Here is a 25,034-nt window from a genome sequence, read left to right as displayed (position 1 = left end):
CAGCTCCAAGGTTTGTGTTAGGGAAGGGGCTCCAGGAAACTACTAACATTGGCTGTTCCTGCAAAAGTTATGGGAGGGATGTGAGCCGCGTTAATTGTGATTTAGAAAAGTAAATAGAAAGTTAACTAAATAGGACCACTTCTCTCTAGTTGCACGCCTTGTGCATAGCGTTCTAAAATAAGGACGGGAGATTATAAGACAAACAGGACTGTCTGGCATCTTGCTTTTCATAGAGATTTCCAGACTTGATATTTAAATTTAAGTATTATTTTAGAGCAGGTTATTTTCCTGAAGAAGTAAAGAGTAAACAGCTTTTTATATGTGTGAGGAATGTGCCTATTATGATGTAAATTTTCAAAACTCATTATTTTACTGTAATGCCACCTTACAGCGCTCATTACATTACTGATACTTACTAAAGTGATGTCATTTGCACATTTTTAGAAACTAATCCAAATCATAGCTTGCAATTCTGAAATCCAAAAGACTGAGTGCACAGAAATGCAAAGGAAACCAAAACTATGTAAACAAACCTATACTGTCCTGTTCAACTAAACTGAAAGGCTATGGAACCCTGATATTTTCCTTTGATATGAGTCCATTAAGTGGCATCTCTTTCTAGACAACATTTAAAAATGCACAGTATGGCAGGCTCCCTCTGCACTATAAAAGGATGAGTTAATGTTCTTGGCTCCATTTTTTTCTCTTCCTTACTTCATGCGAAAGATTCTATTTAACATTCAACACTTATTTAAAATATTTAATTTATGTCTATTTTGTTTCCATCACTTCAATATAACCAAATTATAGTTCCAAGACTTTACATTATTTATGATATAGAAACAGGATATCTTGGTAGCTCAGTTGGTTAAGTGTCCAACTTAGGCTCAGGCTAAGATCTCAAGGCTTATGGGTTCAAGCCATGCATCAGGCTCTGTACTGACAGGTCAGAGCCTGGAGACTGCTTCAGATTCTGTGTCTCCCTCTCTTTTTGCCCCTCCCTGCAGTGGTTCTCTCCTCCCCCCTCAAAAATAAACATTAAACAAATTTAAAAAAAAAGAAAAAAGAAATGGCAGTAAGCCAGCTTACAAGGAAACTTGTGCTTTAATTATAGGTGAAGTATGTTAAAAACCAAAGAAGTGTTTGAAGTAAATATTTACTTTACTTTTAACTACTCAAATCCAAGGCAGGATGTATTAAAATCTTTGCCTACCTCTTTTAACTTCTCCCTCACTTTTTTCTTCACAGTAGAGCAAGAAAAGTTTATCAAACCATTTTTCTATATAACACCCTACATTTCATTTTCTTTTTTTATTTTTTTTAACATTTATTTATTTTTGAGACAGAGAGAGAGCATGAACAGGGGAGGGTCAGAGAAAGAGGGAGACACAGAATCTGAAACAGGCTCCAGGCTCTGAGCTGTCAGCACAGAGCCCGACATGGGGCTCAAACCCACGGACCGGGAGATCATGACCTGAGCCGGTCGGACGCCTAACTTGAGCCACCCAGGCGCCCCATACATTTCATTTTCTAAAATTTTTTTTAATAAGACTTTGTTTGATTAATATAATAATAATTCTCTTCCTGTGTTTTCTCATGATGACCTTATGTCCTTATATATGTAATAATCACACAATAGCATATGGACACAAAGGGACTCCCAAAGGGAAGATGATTCTTTTTTTAATTTTTTTGATGTTTGTTTATTTTTGAGAGACAGAGAGAGATAGAACATGAGCGTGGGAGCAGCAGAGAGAGAGAGGGAGACAGAAACCGAAGGAGGCTCCAGACTCTGAACTGTCAACTCTGACACCGGGCTCAAACCCACAAATTGTGAGAGTATGACCTGAGCCAAGTTGGACGCTCAACCGACTGAGCCACCTAGGCACCCTAATAATGTACATTTTAGATCTCAAAGCAGTAACTTTCTTTGATTTTCCTCAGCTAAATTTGTGGATATTTAAGGAAGATAAATGATCTTGGATCATTATTATTCAGCAAATCAGTAGGAGCAGATAGTTACAAAGTCCTATGGCAAATCCAAATGGCTAATAACACATTTTTGCCAAAATTGCTGAAAGAGTGACAAGTAAATTTTAAAAGTAACATATTTGAATGAAAATGAGAAGTATGTTAATTTTATGAGAGAGTTCTATTCAGAGGTGGAGGAATAACTTTGAAAGGTAATCATGCAGTGGCTCTCCCTGTCAGGTATCCCGATAGGTTTTCTCTTATCGTACTACCCCAAATTCACTTAAACTTGATTCCTAGATCATTTTGTTTAATAAATTCTGTTTTGCTTCTCTCCTGATCTATCCTCCCTGTATGTCTATTATGTCTCATACTGATTTCATACCTTCTTTCTCTCTCTGTCTCAATCTTTTTCTGTCACACACATACACACACACACACACACACACACACACACACACACACATTCCATCAACTGTTTGTGTATCAGGTACAGATCTTTAAGTTTACAAACATGGGTGTATAAAAACAATCATATTTATTTGTTTTCCTTACAATGATGCTCTGTTTTTCCAGAAGAAGCATCTAAATTCTGGTACCCTGTGCCAAGAACTGGGGCCAGGGACATACCACTCTCAGGTGGTGTTTTCCCTACTTGAATTTCATGCCTGACTTTTCTATTTCTGAGTCCCTCAAGAAGAAACCAGAAATGTTGCATATTGGTCTTTGAAATAGTAATATAACTAACTTTATGAAAACTGTATTATCTTGATTCCAGAATCAGACGTGTACAGAAAAACCAAAACAAACAAAACCAAAAAACATTGTGGGTCGATTCTACCTATGAATTTTTATGCAAGAATCCTAAGTAAGATATTATAGAAATACATAAAAATCGTCAGAGTAAATCATTACCAAGTATAATTTAATCACAAGAATATAACTGATCCTTTAACCTTGGGCAGTCCCTTTAAGTAGTTCACCAAACTGAGCCATAAAAAAAATCAAAAGCCAAATGATAATACTAATAAATGCATTAAAAACTGGGTGAAAGTTTAATGAATCATGATTTAACATAAAATCTTAGTGAATAAGGAATAAATTTAAGTTCTTTAACTGATAAAGGATCTATGTCAAAAAAAAGATAACATCACACACAATGGTGATATGTTGCAAGATATCTCTTAAAAGTTAGAAGCAACACGTGGATGTCTGCTATTATCATTCTCTTCACCACTGTACTACAAAATTCAGGTAATGCAACGTGACAAAGTAAGAGAGAGATTGAGAGAGAGAGACAGAGACTGATTTTACGATTAGAATAGGAGAAACAGAAGTGTCATTGTCCACTAAATGTGCAACTATTAATAAAAAAATCCAGAAGAATCTACAAATCATCAAAATTAGTAAGTGACATCAGCTGTGTAAGAGTATAAAAGTTTATTACACACAAAAAAATCATCTTTTTCCTAAAAACTGGTAAGAAACATTTAGGAATAGAAGTTTTTAAAGTTATTATAATAGAAATAAAAAGTATAGTGTAATTGGAAATAAACTAAGGAAAGTTATAAGAAGAATGATTTAAAAATGTATAGAATATTACAGAAGGACATGAAGGGATACTTAAAATGTAGGGATATACTATCTTAATGGATGGGAAAACTGAACAATAAAGATGACAATATTCATAAAATATATCCTATCAAAATCTAATTGGCTTTCTCATAATATTTGAAAAGTGTTCTTAAAATTCATAAAGTTAAATATTAAGAATAAAGGAAGGCATACCCTAGCAGACGTGACACTTTTTATAAAGTGTTATTTACACTAAAGGGTTTAGCAATACGATGAATATACCAAAGGACAAAATCAAGAGCCTGCAAAGAGCTCTATTCATATTTAGAAGTAGTATCAATGAGGGCTGGCATTACATATAGTAAGGCAAAGGAAGCTGGAAATAATACATTTGAATCATCATCTTACTCCATAAAAAAAACTAACCTAGCTACAATTATATAACATGACATCAAAAAGGGTAGGCAAGGGGCACCTGGGTGGCTCAGTCGGTTAAGCGGCCGACTTCAGCTCAGGTCACGATCTCGCAGTCCGCGAGTTCGAGCCCCGCGTCGGGCTCTGGGCTGATGGCTCAGAGCCTGGAGCCTGCTTCCGATTCTGTGTCTCCCTCTCTCTCTGCCCCTCCACCGTTCATGCTCTGTCTCTCTCTGTCTCAAAAATAAATAAACGTTAAAAAAATTAAAAAAAAAAAAAAAAAAAAGGGTAGGCAAGAAGGGCCTGACTCAGTAAGTCTGGCAAACAGTGCTTTGACTGGATGCTATTAGACTAGAGAACCACACTAGCTCTGCAGCGTAGATGGTGAAGTTATTTCTCAGAGGGGGAAGGGCTAGCATTTCTGATACTTAGAATTAGTTTCTCACTGTCAGATAAAGACGCTACAAATAAGCAAAGGGGAGGTGGGGGAGGGTGGAATGACTTCCGAGGTGAATTAAGGGTAAGAGATGTCAGTATGAACTCACCTTTATTGTATCCAGATGAGAAAACATCACAAAAACAAACTTGCGGGGCTCTTAAAAATATCTGTTACTTCTAAAAAAACACTGTCCATTCCATGGAAAAGAAAAACACTGAAACACTTTCACAGATCTGAAGACTAACCACACATAACAACTAAATGCAATGTGAGATTCTGAACTGAATCTTAAAAAAAGTGGCAGAAAAACTGGCAAAATCTAAAGAAAGTCTGTAGTTTAGTTGGAAGCATTGTACCCATGTTACTTTCTTGGTTTTGATAAATGTACCGTAATTATTCAAGGTGCTACTCGTAAGGGAAGTTGGGTAAATTGTATATCGGAAATTTCTGTGCTGTCTTTGGAATTTGTCCTGAAATTTAAAATTATTCAAATAAAACAGTTTAACAAAACAACTTAATTTCAATTTTATTCACTCCTTGTTCCTTGTTTCCTTTAAAAAAAGATGGCATACATGTAATAAATTACATAGAACATGAATCTTGTTTTATCTAAGAAATTCATGTAGAAACAAAGTATCAGCAAATACATTTACTTATTCAAAATTAAATTATGTAAGATATGACCTCCTTACACAACTTAACTTCCCATTAAGTGAAAATTGTGTACCTGGGCAGTAAAATTAATTGCATGTTATATTTTCAAGGGAGTTTTTTAACAAACAACTTGTTGTCCTATTTTTTCCTAAGTAACTAAAATATTTCTAGGGCTAACTAAAGTATCTCTTTGTATAAAGAAATAGATATAAATGAAAACTGGCAGTATTATAATGGTCACTTCTTTAGCAATTGTTTCTTATGTTCATTAACATATTTCATTTTGAAAGATGCTTGTGAAACAAGATTTGATATGAGACTTTGAAAAATTAATCAAGGGGCACCTGAGTGGCTCGGTCAGTTAAGCGTCCGACATCGGCTCAGGTCATGATCTCATGGTTGGTGAGTTCGAGCCCTGCAACGGGCTCTGGGCTGACAGCTCAGAGCCTGGAGCCCACTTCAGATTCTGCGTCTCCCTCTGTCTGCCCCTCCACTGCTTGCATTCTCTCGCATTGTCTCAAAAATAAACAAACAATAAAATTTTTTTTTAAATAATCAAGACAATTTCACAGCTAATTCAGAGCAACACAGTCAAAAGTGACTTCTATCTGATTTGTTTCCATTCTTCCATGTGAATTATGCATGTGTGTGTGTGTGTATGTATATGTGCTGGGATTATATAATAATCATACACATTCCACAAGCAGTCTGTCAGTGGATATAGAACAGAAAAAATTTGGGATTTTAATTGGTTCTCAGTCTCTATGAGGCACATAAGATCTGAACTTCATATTAATTATTCATTTCCTCTAATTCAGTCAACACCCTCTTTTGTTTTACAATGCTTCAAATATTCATTATGTAATAATCATATTTTCCCAATACTTATTGCAATGGAATCCCTGTTCTTTAGCACAGTCACTCACAAAGTTTAGCAAGCATTAAAGTCACCTACAGGGTTTGTTAAAACAGTTCCTCAAGCCCCATCTTCAGAATTCCCGATCCAGTAGGTCTGGGGTGGAACCCAGGAATATGCCTTTCTAAGTCCCTAGCTGCTAAGGATGCTACTACTGGTGTTAGATGCACACATTCTTACTTCATCTGTCAAATGTCTCTGCTTCCAGTATTTAAAGTAGGTGTTTTAAGCTTCTCCTCTCTCCTAACATCCCTCATGGAAAGAGAGAATTACAAGCTGATATGTGAAATGGACTAAAGGAAACCTCATCTAAAATGGAGTTTAGCAAGCATTAAAGTCACCTAAAGGAACTAACTAAAGGAAACCTCATCTAAAATGGAGGCCAGAAGACGGAGGTCTAATGCACCACCTCTCCTTGTCAACTGAAGACCCCAACAGAAAGACACACCTTGCATTCCCAACAGGAAGAAGCTTACTTTACTGCTCCTGCAGGAGAAAGGAAGAACTTCTCCTTGCTCAGCAACATGCTCAGCCAATGAATACCTTAACTCAACAAATGAGAGGCCATCACCACACTGAATGCTCACTTCCTTCCTGACCTTCCTTCCAAGCAGCTCTTCTCAACTTCCTTCTCCAGGCTTGCCTATGGTTTGCCAGAGCTTGCTGTTTTGAATTGCAATTCCTCTGCTCTTCCTGAATAAAGCACTGTGCTGGCAAAATAACCAGCTGTTTTGTTTTTAAGGTCAACAGGGACTTATACATAATGTGTGTAATATGAATCAACAGGTAGAATGAAAACAGATTTGCAAAGAAAGAGCGGACATGTTTCCAAAAGCCATTTTATTTTCTAAGAATGCTAACCCAAATTAACTACCAATTGACTACACAGATGTTTATCTCTAGAACAACCCTACATTTTGCAAATCAATATATACTTGTCTGAGTATAGTATAAATCAGAGAGCTCCTGAGACAGAAAGGAGTTCCTCATATACATTGTTCTCCCACCTGGTGAACAATGAGAAACTTCTGCTAGTCAACAATTTCAAAATATTTCCATGGACATTTGCTTTCTCAGTAGTATATTAATAGCTTTAATCAGAAGTAGCTTAATAAAGGAAATTTACTACAGGGATTCTTGTATTTGTATTTCTGAACTACAGCCATACCTGTGTATGAATTAGTATCACAAGTCTGCTAGGGATTTTTAAAAACTATTATTATTTTTACTGTATTTAGTGGTCTAGTAGCATAGATAAAGTCATCACATCATCACAACAATCAGAATTACATTAAAATATTGTTTTGTTGTTATTCAATGTAAGGTTGTTTAAAGGCTTTTCTTTTTTAAAGAATAGTTTTAGGTTAACAGCAAAATTGAGAAAAAGATACAGAGATTTCCCATATCTCCTCTATGCCCACACATGCACATTCTTCCTCATTATCAACATTTACTAGAACGGGGCATTTTTTCACCACGGATAAACCTACATTGACATATCATAATCACTCAAAGTCTGTAATTTACTTGTGTTCACTGTTGCTGCTAAACACTCTATGGGTTTGGGAAAATGTTTAACATATATGCCTCATGTATAATACATGCATAATGATGTATTTTCACTGCCCTAAAAATATTTTTATAACTGTAACCTTTCACTCACTGATGGTTCTTGATCCAGAAAGTCACAAATATGTTATCAAATCATGGGATTTCTAAGGATTCTATAGAAGAGGAAAAAAAATGTCTTCTACCATTCTAGATTCTTGGCTGAGACTATCATGTAATAAAAAAAAAAAAAAAAGATTAATAGGAGAAAAACAAACACAAGTTTAATAACATGTATACCTCCTGTATAAATGAAAGATACTCAGGAACACTGAATAACTCCCCCAAATGATCAAAGCCACCACCTTAAATATCATCTCCAGCTAAAGACAAAAGAAATACATTGGATGGGTAGAGAAGGCCAGTTGCAGGAACAGATACTGTTCTTATACAGTGTTAAGACCAAGTCTCCTCCACGGATAAGAATTTCTGGAGATTTAGTCCTCCTCTTCCAGGTATAGAGAGGGAGACACCCTTACACATGTAGATTTTACATAGGTAAAACTTTTTACATATGTAAGTTTCTTTTACAAATGGGTTAACTTCTAACCAGAAGGAAGCTTATTTTGGACTGGTATATTCTGTTCCCTTTTAATTCCTTCTAAGACAAGATGGAAACTACCAAACCCAATGGACAAAGATTCTCATCCTATAACATTCATGTGCGTCTACTTGCCAATTCCCTTAAAAAGTGCATACAAAACTCTTCAAAATCATTTGCAAATGATTATGAACTCACTAGAAGTTATAAAAATTATATCCTGTTTCAGATATTCACTGGGTCTTCCAAACAGCTCTTTCTAAAATGTATCATTAATTAACAGCAATCATTTTATTATCATATTAGTGCACTGATCTGTTTTTTATTTTTTTGTGGGTTTTTTTTGAGAATTCTTCTTTTTCTTTGTATTTTCTTAGTATTGGGAGGTTTATAGCCTTATATAGTTAAATAAACGTTCTCAGAGATGAAATTTACTGAGAAGCTATGTCCAAATTTTTTTTATATACTATCTTAAAATCTTCTGACAACCTTTTCAACAAATTTAAGAATGCATTATAATTCTCATTTTGTAGGTGAGGAAAAGAGCTCACAAAAAAAAAATCACTTGCTTCAAGTCACACAACTGGTAAACATCATTAATATATCGAACTCAAGGATACATTCATTGTACTCACTGTACAAGTAAATAAAAGAAAAGAAGTTTGGGACAGATGTTTTATTTTCTATCAAGTAACAAAAATATAGCAATTAACTTGGAATGGGATTCTCAAGTTTGGTTTACTTTACCCTAAAGAAGCAACTTTTAATTTCCCTAAATTCCTTGAGCCAAGATATCAAGAGAAATGGACTCCAGAAAGGCAAAGGGGAGGGTTGTACCCTATCTTTGGCTTTCTCTTCTGTTTACCTTATAATCTCAACTACATTTCAGTGTTTATCTTCTTTTGTTTAATGGTAACTTATGATTTCCTGCTCTTCAGCAATTCAGCGATTTCTGAATATACTGAGCTTTGCCTAAAGGGAATGACTCCCCACTGATATTCTGATTCTGTTATTGGGTATCTCATTTGATTGGGAGGTTAGTGTTGCTTTCAGTTCAGTTAGTTTCCATGTGGGAATACACATCTGACTTACTCAAATCTTAGAATGCCATTTGCTAAAGTAAGTGGAAAATAACATCTTGCAGATCCTCAACTGACTTAAGAAATAGACATTAAACATTATTAGAGGCAGAATTTGTATGATCCTATTCAAAAACTTTCTTCATGCTTTCATACTGTTCCCTCCTTCAAATCTATTAGAATTTTTCATCCCCATCTCCCTAATGAAAACCCAGTTATGTTCATTCAGCTGACAAATATAACCTGGGTTTGGCCCTGTTAACCTATACTCTCAGGAAAAACAGAGAATGGAGGAGACAAAAAAAAAAAAAACAAAAAAAAAAAAAACCCAAAAAACAAAACCTTCCCTCTTTCCACATATGCCTGATTGGCCTGAGATCCAAAATGTGTTTTATTTAATGGCCTAAGTCCAGAAGCCACTGCTGATTGCATCATTACATTATCATTTGTTTATTTGCTATTTTTCCCCCCTGATTGACTTGAAATGCTGTTTCTAAAACTTTTTATTTTTTTGTCAGTTTCACTCCTGGCAGTTGATACCCCAAAATGAGGCAAGTCCCACGACGGTGGACTGTCTCTGTTCCCAAGGCTTTGAGCTTTCTGGGACAAACCAATTATAATTGGATCACTTAGCTTTTAGAAACCTACCTACCTCTTCTAACTTGTTCATGCTGCCATCCCAGAGTCTGTATGAAACAGGCTATAATGAGCCAGGGACTGCCTTGGAAGAACTCAGAAGATTAAATTCCAGTTATATCAAAGTGGTAGTTACTTTCGCTTTCTAAGCAGTGTTTATGAAGAGGAGATGAGTGAGAATAAATCTAGGCCTCAGGTAAAAACAAACACCAAACAACACAACAACACAAGGCAGGAAGTCTCATCTTATTCCTGATGATGAATGGTAAGAGCATCAATCTGCTAGTGATCAAGAATGGACAGTTATTTGAATAGAAGCCCAGGAAAGAAAAAAAAAAAGGAAGATTAAAATTAATTCAGGAAAAAGACCATGCGGCTATTTCCTTCCTTCATCATTTATCCTTTCTTCAAAGGGGCCACTTCCCACCCGTCTCTTCTTTATTTTCTATGCTTCATGCTTGAAACTTTAAGGTAACAGGTCTCAGGGCAGAAAAGTGGGTGGAGCTGTCAGGAGAGGAAAGGAAAAATTTGGTAAAATCGTCAGAGGTTGTTTCTGAAGGACAGGTTGAGATTTGTGTAAGGAACCAACTTTCCTTCCAAATTTCTTATATTCCAGATCAGTTCCTTCCCACGATGAAGCTTTGTCTGCCGTGCTCCAGTCAAGGAATCCTGAGCCCTAAGAAAGCACGACTCCAACCACTGTGGCCAAAAGGCTAATTTGTTTCTCACATATCTACAGAAAAAAAATGTTTCCTTTTTACTTATAAATGCTTTCTCCAGAATCAATAAATAGGATACATATGTTTTAAATATATGCCAAACAAATACAATATATTTTCATAGCTTAAAAAAGTTCCCACTGGTAAATAAATAAACCCATAATTCAGAATTCAGCCTGCCACTATGGAAGGGCTGTAGGGACTTGAGGCTAAAGAGGCTGAAAAGAAAAAGACTCAGAAGGCTGGAATGGGAGTTTCTAAAGCTCAGAAATTCTAATGACTATTTATTTTTTATTTATTTTTTTTAAATTTTTTTTAACGTTTATTCATTTTTGAGACAGAGAGAGACAGAACATGAATGGGGGAAGGTCAGAGAGAGAGGGAGACACAGAATCTGAAACAGGCTCCAGCCTCTGAACTGTCAGCACAGAGCCGGACGCGGGGCTCAAACTCACGGACCGCAAGATCATGACCTGAGCCGAAGTCAGACGCCCAACCGACTGAGCCACCCAGGCACCCCTCTAATGACTATTTAGAAGTGGACACTGAGTCTTTAGAGCCATAGGGATGGCTATCACAGAACTAAAATGTTTCTTACCCTTAGGCATATGCAGTATCCAGGCTTACAAGATTATTGGAATTCTATAAATAAATATTTATAACTAATATTGCAGAGATAATTTACCAAAGAAACACCTAAACTGTCCTGGCTGATGCCTTAAATTTCTCCAAAATCAATCTACTCTGTTGGCTTGATGCTCCATAACATTATGGGTGGCTAAAATTTATTTCCAGTGTAGCTTAAATTTTGAGTTACAGATCCATTCCTAAGAGTATGGTCAATGGAGAAAAGCAAAGGGTGGCAGTGAGGATCTGACAGATCTGGGGAAAGTTATGCCACCAAGGTTTTGAAAAGAAAAGAAAAGAAAAGAAAAGAAAAGAAAAGAAAAGAAAAGAAAAGAAAAGAGAAGAGAAGAGAAGAGAAGAGAAGAGAAAAGAAAAGAAAAGAAAAGAAAAGAAAAGAAAAGAAAAGAAAAGAAAAAAGGCAATGAATCTTCAGGGGTTTGACTATTCCCCAAGTTGATTAAGAGGAAGACTTAAACCTAAATCACTATTAGACTCCAAAATTGTGTCATTATGCCAAAATTGAACAAAGGTAAAAGAACAAAAAAACAAAAAACATCTGATTAAAAATTCTTTAAATATCTGGTACTTTGAGCTATCCTATTCAGGATATTAAGAGAAATGTTGTATATTATTACAAGTTATTTTTCCTTCCTGCTCTATTAATATGGAAAATTCCAAATATATAAAGTAGTTGACTATAAGATGAGGATCCTATTTTGATTCTGAATTATATAAAAGAATAAGAAAAGACAATGAACACTGTCAATGGATTTGCACAGTGATCTGAAATTCACTTCTCAACAAGAAGTGACTTATTTTATAAAAGAAATGTTTTCTTTTAATCTATATTTATCATATCATCAGTATAGTTGGTAAAGATTTACCACTAATGTTATTTTACATTCTAAAAAGATTACAAGCTACTTTCATAGACTACCTGAAATCTGTCATTTTGAATGACATTCAGAGGGGACACAACACTGAAAAAAATTAAAGATACTGTTTAGCCCCCTGAGAAGCATGGAGCCTGCTTGAAATTCTGAGCAATTCACTGGTTATTTTGAAGTCTTTAAGTTAAAATTAGTAAACTCTCAAACAAAAACTGTTTGCAGCTGTAAGATCAAATTTTATATTATATTTATGCAACACAAATGCAGACATCAGGAACAAAAGGCTTGCCCGTCTTAAAGGCATTCCTAGTTTTAAAATCACAGAGGTTATGCTTTTCTCTGTGTGTTTCTGAGTTTACTGTCAAAAAACCCTTAGACAATCTGTTGACTCAGATCCCTCTGTGACCTTTCCTTTCATTTGAACCTTTCATGCATAATACATTTTAATACTGGGGTTGCGCACAGAGTCCACCAACTAAACACATGAGCATTGAATAAATATTCCTGAGGACAAACGAAACTTGTGGAATGTGAAAATCATTACAACTAAGTTTCATTTCTGTCCTTTCTTTATATATATATATATATATTTTTTTAATTTTATTTATCTGAGAGAGTGGGGAGAGGGGCAGGGAGAATCTTAAGCAGGATCCATGCTCAGCAGGGTACCCGACATGAGGCTTGATCCCATGACCTTAGGATCATAACCTGAGCCAAAATCAAAAGCTGGACATTCAATCAACTAAGCTACCCAGGCCCCAACATTGCTGTCCTTTTAATTACATAGGTTGTAAGTGTAACATGGCCAAGAACCAGATTTACCTCCATTTATAAAAAGGTATATGCCAGCCCCAAATCTATGACAATCAACCATTTTGGTCCATTCCCATGTGTTTTTTCTATTTTATCTTGGCTTTTGGACCCTATCTATTTATATAATTTTTGGGTGCTCCTCTATTATAAAAACCCTGAAGTCATTCTTTCTGGGTTGTCATTTTTTATTCACCTCTTCTACTCAGTTTAACCTGTTCCTCAATCTTCTAGAATGGTCTAGATATATTTTTCTTGATCAGCGTTATCCAAAATGGTATTATATAGCTGTCTTACACAGTTCAGTTTCTGAGATCTGAGTTAGGAAAGGCTGCATTCTACACTGTCTTACATAGTTACCATGGACATCTTACATGAAAGATTCTGAGAAAATCATGATTAAGAAGAAACAAAACTGTTATATATATAACTTTTTCTCAAATTTATCTGATTACAAAACATTTTTTTTTTCCATAACACACAAGAAGATCTTAGAGAAAGACACAGTGACAGGAAATATTATTCTGTATTCTAATCTCTTGAGCAACTGCAGCCCTTCACTACTGGCCTCTGATATGCAAACCATTTAAAGGGCATATTATTAACAGGAAAGTAGTATTCAAGGCACAGGCAATACTCCTAATTACAGATATTGAGAAGGCTATGTTTTTAATTCCTTCATATGCAATAAGCAAAGATCGCATGACTCAAGATAGCAACAGCCAGAAAGTGTCTTCCACCCATACATAAAGGTTAATGAAAGCTTTTTAATTCTTTACTTATATCCTACAATTAATTTAACAGAGCTAACTTGTGTTGTTCCCGTTGTTAGTCACCTGAAGATTATCTATATAAAAAAAAAAAAAAAAATAGAAGAAATCATACAAAACAAATAGAGTACAATGAAAACTAACCAATCATTAGAATTGGACTATCTCAACTTAATGGAAGAGTCTGAACTAATAAGCTATGTAATAACAAATAATTTAAAATTTTTTTTTAACGTTTATTTATTTTTGAGACAGAGAGAGACAGAGCATGAATGGGGGAGGGTCAGAGAGAGGGAGACACAGAATCCGAAACAGGCTCCAGGCTCTGAGCTGTCAGCACAGAGCCCGACGCGGGACTCGAACTCAAGGACTGCGAGATCATGACCTGAGCCGAAGTCGGCCGCTTAACCGACTGAGCCACCCAGGAGCCCCTAATTTTTTTTAATAATAAGCACACTTAAGGTACAGAAATCCAGATCCAGACATACTCCTTGAAATCTGCCCTTTATATAGACAGAGCCATTTAAGAGATTGACAAGGGTAAGATGATGTACTATGAATTGTCACTGGTTTGTATAAATACTTGTATAAACATAAAAACACATATTGTTATGTAAAATAAAATACATATAAATAAAAAAATAAAAAATACACGTTTATACATACACATATGTTTACATATATGCATATGCACAAAGAATAAGAAATAGATGGCATTGTTCATATCTTTAAAAGAGACATAAACTGAACCACAAAACAGAAATAAGAAAATGATAATCCTCAGAGGTTCTCAAATGATAAAACTGAGAGATCCCAGGCTGTGAGGGGGTGTGCCCTTAACTAATTTAGGGAAGAGGCCACTGTAAGAAAAAATACAAAAGTAAGTTTAAGACCCACATAGTATAGACATATAGACCAATGAAATAGAATTGAGAGTCCATAATAAAAATAAACCCATACATCTATGATCAGTTGATTTTTGACAAGAGTACCAAGATATTCAACAGGGAAAAAAGAGTGTCCTCAACTGAATTTCCACATTCAACAGAATAAAACTACATCCTTACCTTATGCCATGTACAAAAATTAACCCAGAATGAATCAGTGACCTAAATAGAGAGATGAACAATAAAAGTGTTAGAATAAATCATAAGGATTCATCTTTATTACTTTGGATTTGACAATGGATTCTTATATACGACACTAAAGCATGAGCAACAGAAGACAAAACAGATAAAGTTGCTCTCATCAAAACAAAGTAAAACAAAACAAGCCTTTTGTGCATTAAATGACATTACCAAGAAAGTAAAAAGATAACCTACAGAATGGGAAAAAAATTGCACATCATGCATCTGATAAGGGGTGAATGCCCAAAATATGTAAAGAACCCCTAAAACTCAAAAACAAAGTCCCATGTAAAATGGGGCAAAAGACTTGAATAGACCAAAGAAGACATATAAATTGCCAATAAGTACATGAAAAGATTCTCAACCCTATCAGTCTTAAGAGAAAAGCAAATCAAAACCACAATGAGATACCAGTTCATATCCATAAGGATGGTATATATAAAAATACTGAAAACAGCAAGCGTTGGCAAGGATATGAAAAAAAATGAGGGACCTCATACACTGCTGGTTGGAATATCAAACGGTGCAACCACTGTAGAAAATAGTTTGGAAAGCTAAACAGAATTAGCATATGACAGCAATTTCACTTCCAGCCATATACCCAAAAGAATTGAAAAAACAGACTGGAAGAGATATTTGTATTTCAAAGTTTGTTTTGGCTTTATTCGCAGTAGCTAAAGGTAGGAAAAAAACAAGTATCCCTCAGTGGATGAATGGATAAGCAAAACATGTTATCTCCGCACAATGGAATATTATTCAGTGTCAAAAGGGAGTACAATGATACATCTGATACATCTGATACACACTATAACATGGATGAACCTTGAAAACATGCGAAGTGAAGTAAGCCAGACGCAAAAGGACAAATATTGTATGATTCCCCTTATATGAAATACAAAAAAGAGGAAAATTCACAGAAACAGAAAGTAGAATAGAGGTTATAAGGGGCAAGGTTAAGGAGGCAGTGGGGAGTTATTGCTTTATCAGCCCCGCAAATAATCAGCCCCGCAAATATTCAGAATGGTTACAGAATTTCTGTGTGGGTGATGAAAAACTTCCAGGAATAGACAATGATAATGGTTGTACAATACTCTGAATATAATCAATGCCTTCAATTTGTATAGTAAAAACTAGGTAAAATGGTAAATTTTATATTTTAACATTTTTAAGCTAGGTATAAGTAATAAAGATTTTAATTTTCTATTAAGACCGTGTATAGATAAATGATAAAAGAACTATTAAAAAAAAAATGGGGCACTTGAGTGGCTCAGTTAGTTAAGCATCCGACCCTTGATCTCAGCTTAGGCCATGATCTCACAGTTCACAGTTCATGAGAACAAGGCACACATCAGGCTCTGCACTGACAGTGTGCAGCCTGCTTGGGATTCTCTCTCTCTCTGTCTATCTCTCTCCCTCCCTTCCTCTCTCCCTCCTTTCTTCTCTCTCTCTCTCTCTCTCTCTCTCCCTTCCTTCCTCCCTCCCTCCCTCCCTCGCTCTCTGCTCCTCTCCTGCTCATGTTCTCTCTCAAAATAAACATACATTAAAAAAACAAAAAAAACAAAAAAAACCCCAAAAAACTAAAAGGGAAAAAGGCCCATCCTGTGCTCTTCCTCCTAGGGAAATTACTGAATTTATCTCACAGATGTGTTTATCATATGAACAATATATTAATCTTTAGAAAATCCCTCAAAAAACTAAGCACAAGAGTAAACACTGATTTTGAATAAAGAAACACATCACAAAAAATTACCACTTCAAAAACTCACAAATGTCACATAAATCCACACACATAACTTTTGTATTAAATGACTGCTTGATGTGCCTGTTGGCCATCCGGATGTCTTCTTTAGAGAAGTGTCTATTCATGTTTTCTGCCCATTTCTTCACCGGGTTATTTGTTTTTCGGGTGTGGAGTTTGGTGAGCTCTTTATAGATTTTGGATACTAGCCCTTTGTCCGATATGTCAGAGTGGCCAAAATGAACAAATCAGGAGACTATAGATGCTGGAGAGGATGTGGAGAAACGGGAATCCTCTTGCACTGTTGGTGGGAATGCAAATTGGTGCAGCCGCTCTGGAAAGCAGTGTGGAGGTTCCTCAGAAAATTAAAAATAGACCTACCCTATGACCCAGCAATAGCACTGCTAGGAATTTACCCAAGGGATACAGGAGTACTGATGCATAGGGGCACTTGTACCCCAATGTTTATAGCAGCACTCTCAACAATAGCCAAATTATGGAAAGAGCCTAAATGTCCATCAACTGATGAATGGATAAAGAAATTGTGGTTTATATACACAATGGAATACTACGTGGCAATGAGAAAGAATGAAATATGGCCCTTTGTAGCAACGTGGATGGAACTGGAGAGTGTGATGCTAAGTGAAATAAGCCATACAGAGAAAGACAGATACCATATGTTTTCACTCTTATGTGGATCCTGAGAAACTTAACAGAAACCCATGGGGGAGGGAAAGGAAAAAAAAAAAAAAAAAAAGAGGTTAGAGTGGGAGAGAGCCAAAGCATAAGAGACTGTTAAAAACTGAGAACAAACTGAGGGTTGATGGGGGGTGGGAGGGAGGGGTGGGTGGGTGATGGGTATTGAGGAGGGCACCTTTTGGGATGAACACTGGGTGTTGTATGGAAACCAACTTGACAATAAATTTCATATATTAAAAAATAAAAAAAAAATGACTGCTTGATACACTCCTATGTTTTTCCTATTTCTTTTTGTTCTTTATTCTTTGAAAGTTTCCTCATAGGATAATGATTTGCAAACCACTGTCTACCAAAGGGACAAAAAGATGATTTTGTGTTTCTTCTAGTATGACCTGTATTAGAAACTCAGCTGTGTGGTGAGAGATTTCCCAGAAGCTTCAATGTCACTTCAGGGAATCTGTCTTTAACTTTGTTTGTGTATGTATGTATGTATGTATGTATGTATGTATGTATGTGATCTCTGCACCCAATGTGGGGCTCTAACTCATGATCCAGAGATCAAGAGTCACCTGTTCTTCCAAATGAGCCAGCCAGGCACTCCTAACAGGGAATCTTTCTTATCCTCCAGCCATTCTAGTTTACTTTTGCTCATCATCAACTGAAACCTCCTGTCCTGCAGAAGTAAATGCATGTCCTAAGGGCCACGTTCATTATCCCAAGGGGCTTAATTTATACCTGAGGCAAACTTCTGAGCATCATTGTATAACTTCATGTGGATTTCTTGCCATACCTCACTGGAGACTTCAGTCTCTGAGAAGTTTCAGGGTTTCCCATAAGGAAAGATATTTCATAAAAGCACTGAACGTTGAGGTTCAAAATGATCATAAAAAGCACCTAGTCCAGAATTTTTTGAACATTAGTCACTAAGATCTACCCTCAGAGCTTTTCCATTTCTAAATACCTCTTCTCAAATAAATGTTAAAAAAACAAAAAAATTAGGGGCGCCTGGGTGGCTCAGTCGGTTGAGCGTCCGACTTCAGCTCAGGTCACGATCTCACGGTTCGTGAGTTCGAGCCCCACGTCAGGCTCTGGGCTGATGGCTCAGAACCTGGAGCCTGCTTCCGATTCTGTGTCTCCCTCTCTCTCTGCCCCTCCCCCATTCATGCTCTCTCTGTCTCAAAAATAAATAAACATTAAAAAAAAAATTAAAAAAAAAATTAAATGCCTCTTCTGAGGCTGTTCACGTACTATCGCTTTTCCAATTTTTTACTTAGTCACGGACTTCAGTCTGACCTGACACCATTCTTTCTACAAAACTGTATGTTTGAATCGCAACATACTTTTTTTTTATAATGGATGTTAAAATACATTGATGGCTGAAAAAAGAAGAGACAAAAAGAATCTCCCTGGGTCCTGCTAAAATTGCCTCATACTCTGTGCACCAATGCAGCAGATGCTTAAACAAAGTAACTTACAGGGACTGGAGAAGACTTTTATTGGGAGAGTTAATAATAGAGAATAAGAAATCCCCTGGGATGCCTTGGTGGCTCAGTCGGTTGGTTGAGTGTGTGACTATGGCTCAGGTCATGATCTTGCAGTTCCTGAGTTTAAGCCCCATATTGGGCTTGCCACTCTCTGTGCATAGCCGGCTTCACATCTTCTTTCCTGCTCTCTCTGTCCCTCCCCTGCTTGCACTCTCCTTCTCAAAAATAAATAAAACATTAAAATTAAAAAAAAAAATCCCTTATGTGATGGAAACTACATAGAAATCTTGTTATTTTCCAAGGCCAACGTAATTATCCCTTTTATTAAAGTTAGGTGGTGAAAACAGCTATATATGCAGTTGTTTGTTTTCTTTTCTTTTTTCTCTACAAGTGCTTTAACAAAAGTAATGCCATTCATTACATTATTGCAATGTTTTATGCACTCCAAAGTCATTTTAATCAAATGAAAAAAAAAAATGAGTAAAATTAAGTAATAAAGAAAGCAAGTAAGGGAGCCAGACCCAGGGTTAATGAGGGGCAGAAAACAGATCTTGGTTAGTCACTTCCTCCCTGAATCTATGAAAACTTTCTCTTTCAATTCCTTAGTCAGTCTCTACGGGAAGAAACAACCACTCTATGTTTCACATACTACCCTGCCTGTGTAGGCTTTCACACATTGTTTCCTACTCTTTTCTCTATGCTCTGTAAGCACAGCAAAGGCATTATTTCCATAGACATCCCTAAGTCACGCTAAGCACGCGGGAGGTGTTTCAAATTGTTGAATAAATGGTCCAATGGTACACATAAAAACAGACATCTAGGAAAAAAATCCTTTTAATAACCATCATTAATAATACTTAATAAAATTGATAGCATTCTTAAAACTAGAGCACCCAGGATAAGAACTGAATAAATACAGATTTAAGAGGAGGTAAGACTGGGAATATTTTTGTTAACTTACATAAGACATCGTATTGACCTATATTTAAGTGAGACAAGTGTTGCCACACTCAACACTATAAAAATATGGTTTTAGTGTTTTCTACCCATCAGTCTGACAGATAGTATTGCTGGCACTTATATGAGATCGAAAAAGGGGAAAGAAAAGATTTCAATGTATCTAAAGCAAACACAGTCTGAGAAGGGCAATGGCAAGATTAAATTCAACAGGACAGAAGTTCACTGGTGGGCAGTAGGATTTAAAAACCACCTGAGTATAAGCAGAAGCAGGACAGAAGGACCCCCATGTAATCAACCTAAAGGTTTGTGGAAGAATAAAAGTGAGAGATGTGGCAGTTAAGTCTGAGACAGTCTGGACATGATGAAAGAGAATCCTCTTTGCTGAGCCTTGGGGCATGTTCCATGCTTAAGGCCTCACCAAATCAACTGTCAGCAGGAGCTGGATGGCTGATACAAATGCACATACACAGTGCATCAGGCAAGGATATGCTGGAGAATACATGGTCCCAGTTCAGACCGAAGCTGCTCCCCGGCATCTACCAAGGCTTCATCACATAAAAACAGAGGGCCAGCGTTGCCAGCACTGGAATTTGCTAAAGAAAAGCCACAAATCTTGACTCCTACGTGAAAGTTAATGATTATTAAGTCTTAGTGATTACTTACAATATTTAGAATACCATACAGGTCAGACAAAACACATCTGTTACTCCAACTTGACCCTTCATCCTTCGGTTTGCAAACTGTGGTGTCACTGCACTCAACAAAATTTAAATTTTTATAGAGGTTATGTTAGCAAAACCATGGCTCTCAAAAGTTTTCCTGTGATTAGAGTGCTAAATATTAATGCATTGAGAATGTATTAAAATGCTAGGAGCGCCTGGGTGGCTCAGTCAGTTAAGCGTCCAACTTCAGCTCAGATCATAATCTCATGGTTCATGAGTTCGAATGCCCTGTCAGGCCCTGGGGCTGACAGCACAGAGGCTGGAGCCTCCTTTGGATTCTGTCTCCCTCTCTCTCTGCCCCTCCCCCACTCGTGTTCTCTTTCTTTCCAAAATAAAAATTATAAAAATTTTTTAAAAAGATGTATTAAAATGCTCAAGAGAAAGATCACTTCCAAGCATTATATACTTCCTAAGCATTATATTATTGCACCAGATGATGTGAGACCTCAAAACTCTTGAATATGGAGACCACTGACTTTTACATTTTATATAATTGCATTACAGTTTGCATAATTAATATAATTTACATTAAAATTCTTATAATTTATATTGTTTCTGCCTCCCTCTCTCTTCTAGAATTATGCACCTTAATTCATGGAAGATTATTACCATTAGTCCCTTCCTCAATTCAATTATTTGGTAGATTTCACCTATGCCCCACTCCCATTCCATACCTCCCTAAAAGTATAAACTATTCCAAGGTATTTGATGTATATACTTCTTTTCTGTGTGGCCTCATACATTAAATAGTTTTTGTTCCTATCTTATTTTTTAAATTTAATTTTACTTTTTTAATATTTCAAGTTTTTACTTAAATTTTAGTATATAGTGTAATACTGGTTTCAGGAGCGGAATTTAGTGATTCGCCAATTACATATAACACCTAATGCTCATCCCAACGAGTGTCCTCCTTAATGCCCGTCGCTCATCTAGTCCACCCCCACCCACCTCCCTCTATCAACCCTCAGTTTGTTCTCTGTAGTTAAGAATCTTTTATGGTTTGCCTCCCTCTTTTGTTTTTCCCTTCCCTTATGCTCATCTGTTTTGTTTTGTAAACTCCACATATGAGGGAAATCATACGGTATTTGTATCTCTCTGACTTACTTCACTTAACATAATACACTCTAGCTCCTTCCATGTCTTTGCAAACAGCAGGATTTCATTCTTTTTGAGTAATATTAATGGAATCTTCTTTACCCATTCATCAGTCAATGGACATTTAGGTTCTTTCCATAATTTGGCTATTGTTGATAATGCTATGATAAACACTGGGTTGCATGTGACCCTTTGAATCTGTATTTTTGTATCCCTTGGATAAATACCTAGTAGTGCAGCTGCTAGGTCATAAGGTAGTTATATTTTTAACTTTCTGAGGAAACTCCATCCTGTTTTCTAGAGTGGCTGTACCAGTTTGTATTCCCATCAAGAGTGTAAGAAGGTTCCCCTTTCTCTACATCCTTGCCAACATTACTTGTTTTCTGTATTGTTAATTTTAGCCATTCTGACAGGTGTGAGGTAGTATCTGTATGGAAACACAAAAGATCCCACATAGCCAAAGCAATCTTGAAAAGGGCAAGTGAAGCTAGAGGCATCACAATTCCAGATTTCAAGCTATAGTGAAAAGCTACAGCCATCAAGACAGTATGGTACTGGCACAAAACAGACACACAGCTCAGTGGAACAGAATAGAAAACCCACAAATGGAGCCACAACTATCTGGTCAGTTCATCTTTGACAAAGCAGGAAAGACTATCCAATGGAAAAAAAGACAGTCTTTGCAACAAATGGTGTTGGGAAAACTGGACAGTGACATGCAGAAGAATGAACCTGGACCACTTTCTTATACCATAAACAAAAATAAATTCAAAATGAGGAAAGCCCTAAATGTGAGACAGGAAACCATTGAAATCCTAGAGGATAAAACAGGCAGCAACCTCTTTGACCTCAGCCACAGCAACTTCTTACCAGATGCATCTTTGGAAGCAAGGGAACAAAAGCAAAACTGAACTACTTCATCAGAATAAAAAGCTTCTGCACAGCAAAGGAAACAATCAACAAAACTAAAAGGCAGCCTATGGAATGGAAGAGGTATTTGCAAATTACATATCGGATAAGGGATTAGTATCCAAAATCTATCAAGAACTTATCAACCTCAACACCGCCCCCCACCAAAAGCAAATAATCCAGTTAAGAAATGGGCTGAAGACATGAATAGACATTTTTCCAAAGAAGGTAGTCAGATGGCTAATAGACACGTGTTCTTACCTTCTTAACTTACAGAAACAGTACACTGTGTTCTAGAGCTACTTTTACTTTCCTACAAAGCATGTTGTTTTCAACATGTGTGTTGACTTAGTACTGAAATTATGGATGCCCAGAAAGTCTGTAGCTTGCTGGTACCACAAGCAACATTGCACGAATCAATCTGTGTGCATTCCTTTGTAAACTTTAAGGTTCATGTCCAGGACTGGGATTGCTGGCTCAGAGAGCATTAATTTTACTAAGTACTGCTTTAGTGCCTTCCAGGACTCCTGCAGCCATCTACATTCCCACCACAGAAGGTGAAGATTCCTGTTGTTTATGTTCTGCCAAACATGTGGCATGATCCATGCCCATAATGTATCTAGAATGATATCTCTTTACGTAATTTTCATTTTTTCTATTCCAGAGGTGGAGCAATGGATTACCTTGCTCCTGGCAAAATGGAGCTCGAGGCCATGAGTAGATATACCAGCCCAGTGAAACTGGCTCTCTTCCCCCACCTGACCACAGTGCTATTGGCTGCTAGCGTATTCTTTACCCTCTGGTTCTTCACTTGCAAGGTTACCTCCCCCAAGTGCACTCTGGATATCTACAAAGAGTTCCTCATCTCTTTGGTGGCCTCGCTCCTCATGGGATTTGGAGTCCCCTTCCTGCTGCTCTGGATCAGCATGTACATCTGAACTCTCAAAGGTTCCAATCAGGTGGCTTCATGGAACCCCTGCTTTGGTAAACTGATTGTTTTACTACTGCTGGGAGCGCCCTCACCAGCTGCTCACAATAAAGGTAGATGTGTGCAAAAAATTTTTCATTTTTGTATTTACCAATGAACATGAGCCTCTCCTTATAAGACTAGTGATTTTTTTAGGCTTCTTCTGTAAGTTCCTGGTCCAAATTTTTGCAATCCTATGTTGAGATATTTATATTTTTATTACTGATTTGTAGTAATCTCTACTATAGTAAAATACACATACACACACACACACACAGAAACACATGCATACAAATCGCTTGGGGACCTTGATACAATACATATTCTGACCTACTGGGTTTGAGGTGAGTCCCCAAAGTCTATATTTTCCATAAACTCTTAGATGGTAATGATAATGATGATGAGGCCTATCCAAGAACCACACTGTAAGTGGCAAGGTTGAAGATTATATTTGACTACCTGTTAACCTTTATCCTTCCATTTATATTTAAATTTATCACAGTTCACAGAAGTATCCAACTGGGGGTTTGCATGATATTGGTCAAAGTAATTAATAATAAAATTAATTTAGGTATTCTAAAAATATATATTATTCTTGATTAAAGGACAGGCATATCTTTCCACTTACCCAGATCATTTTCTATGTTATTAACTTCAAAATTTTTCCATAGATTTCTCATGTAGCTTTAGTTAAGACCTAAATAACACATTAGTTTTTGTGAATTTTCTGAAAAGTGTATTATTTATAGTTGGTTATAACTGGTTTGGAGAGGGATGCTGTTGATTTTATTATGTTTGTACTTTACCGACAACCATGTTGAAAACTAACCCTTATTAGTCCAAATACTTTGCTGATAGTTATTTACGGTCATTGTTGTTTTTAGGTACATAACCACTTAATGTGCCCCAAATCCCAACTTTATCTTTTCTCTGTCAATTCCTAACACTTATTCTCAGAGCATTGATCAAGATATCAAATACTATATTATACAGTAGTTGTGCTAGCGAATGTCCTAATCTTGATCTATATTTTAAAACAGCATCTAAATGTTTTCAGTAGGTATAATGTTTGTGGTAGATTTTTAGCAATCATTGTACTTAATGGGAAAAAAATATATTTTATATGTTTTTAGATATATTTATTAGGAATATGTTTTTATAGCAATATACCTGCACATATGTACAATTATACACACACACACACACACACACATATCCTTATATAATATAAAAACAAATACATTTAATAAATATCAGTCCCCAAGTATCACTAATTTATGAAGGGTTTTTACCAAAACATTACTGAAGAATTTTCTGCATCTAAAGATATCAAAGAGTTTTCTTCCTAGAAATCATTAACACATAAATGGAGTTATATGAATTATAATGATAGAATTTCTGATGTTAAATCATGTTGTAACTTACGTAATTATTACTTGATCATTATGTATTATAAAATACATCTTTATTTTACCTAGCTCTTGCCTTGTTTCAAATTTTTCACATATAATCATAAGAAGAGCCAATACTTTTCTCTTCCTCTTTACCTATTGGGATTAAGATTACAATAGTCTCCTTAAATAATTTTGGAAGGTTTGCTTTTTCTCTTTTCCTCAAGTTTGTGTGGAAAGATTAACAGAATTCCTATAAAAACAGACCTTGGATACTTATGGTCACGAAGTTT

At 36.2% G+C, this 25,034-nt stretch overlaps 1 protein-coding gene across 1 annotated transcript in view; it reads left to right on the top strand.

Annotated features, from left to right (window-relative positions):
* Nucleotides 1-23,321, top strand: part of LOC102970142 (transmembrane protein 258-like) — a 46,069-nt gene extending 22,748 nt beyond the window's left edge. Inside the window, exon 2 of the mRNA XM_042982679.1 lies at nt 23,048-23,321. Within this exon, the coding sequence (XP_042838613.1) occupies nt 23,058-23,321 (264 nt within the window). The 5' untranslated portion in view covers nt 23,048-23,057. The remainder of the gene's footprint in view (nt 1-23,047) is intronic.
* Nucleotides 23,322-25,034: the final 1,713 nt, after the last annotated feature.

The sequence above is a fragment of the Panthera tigris genome, chromosome A1, assembly GCF_018350195.1.
Source record: "Panthera tigris isolate Pti1 chromosome A1, P.tigris_Pti1_mat1.1, whole genome shotgun sequence".
NCBI lineage: Eukaryota > Metazoa > Chordata > Mammalia > Carnivora > Felidae > Panthera > Panthera tigris.
This window is presented reverse-complemented; position numbering and strand designations above follow the sequence as displayed.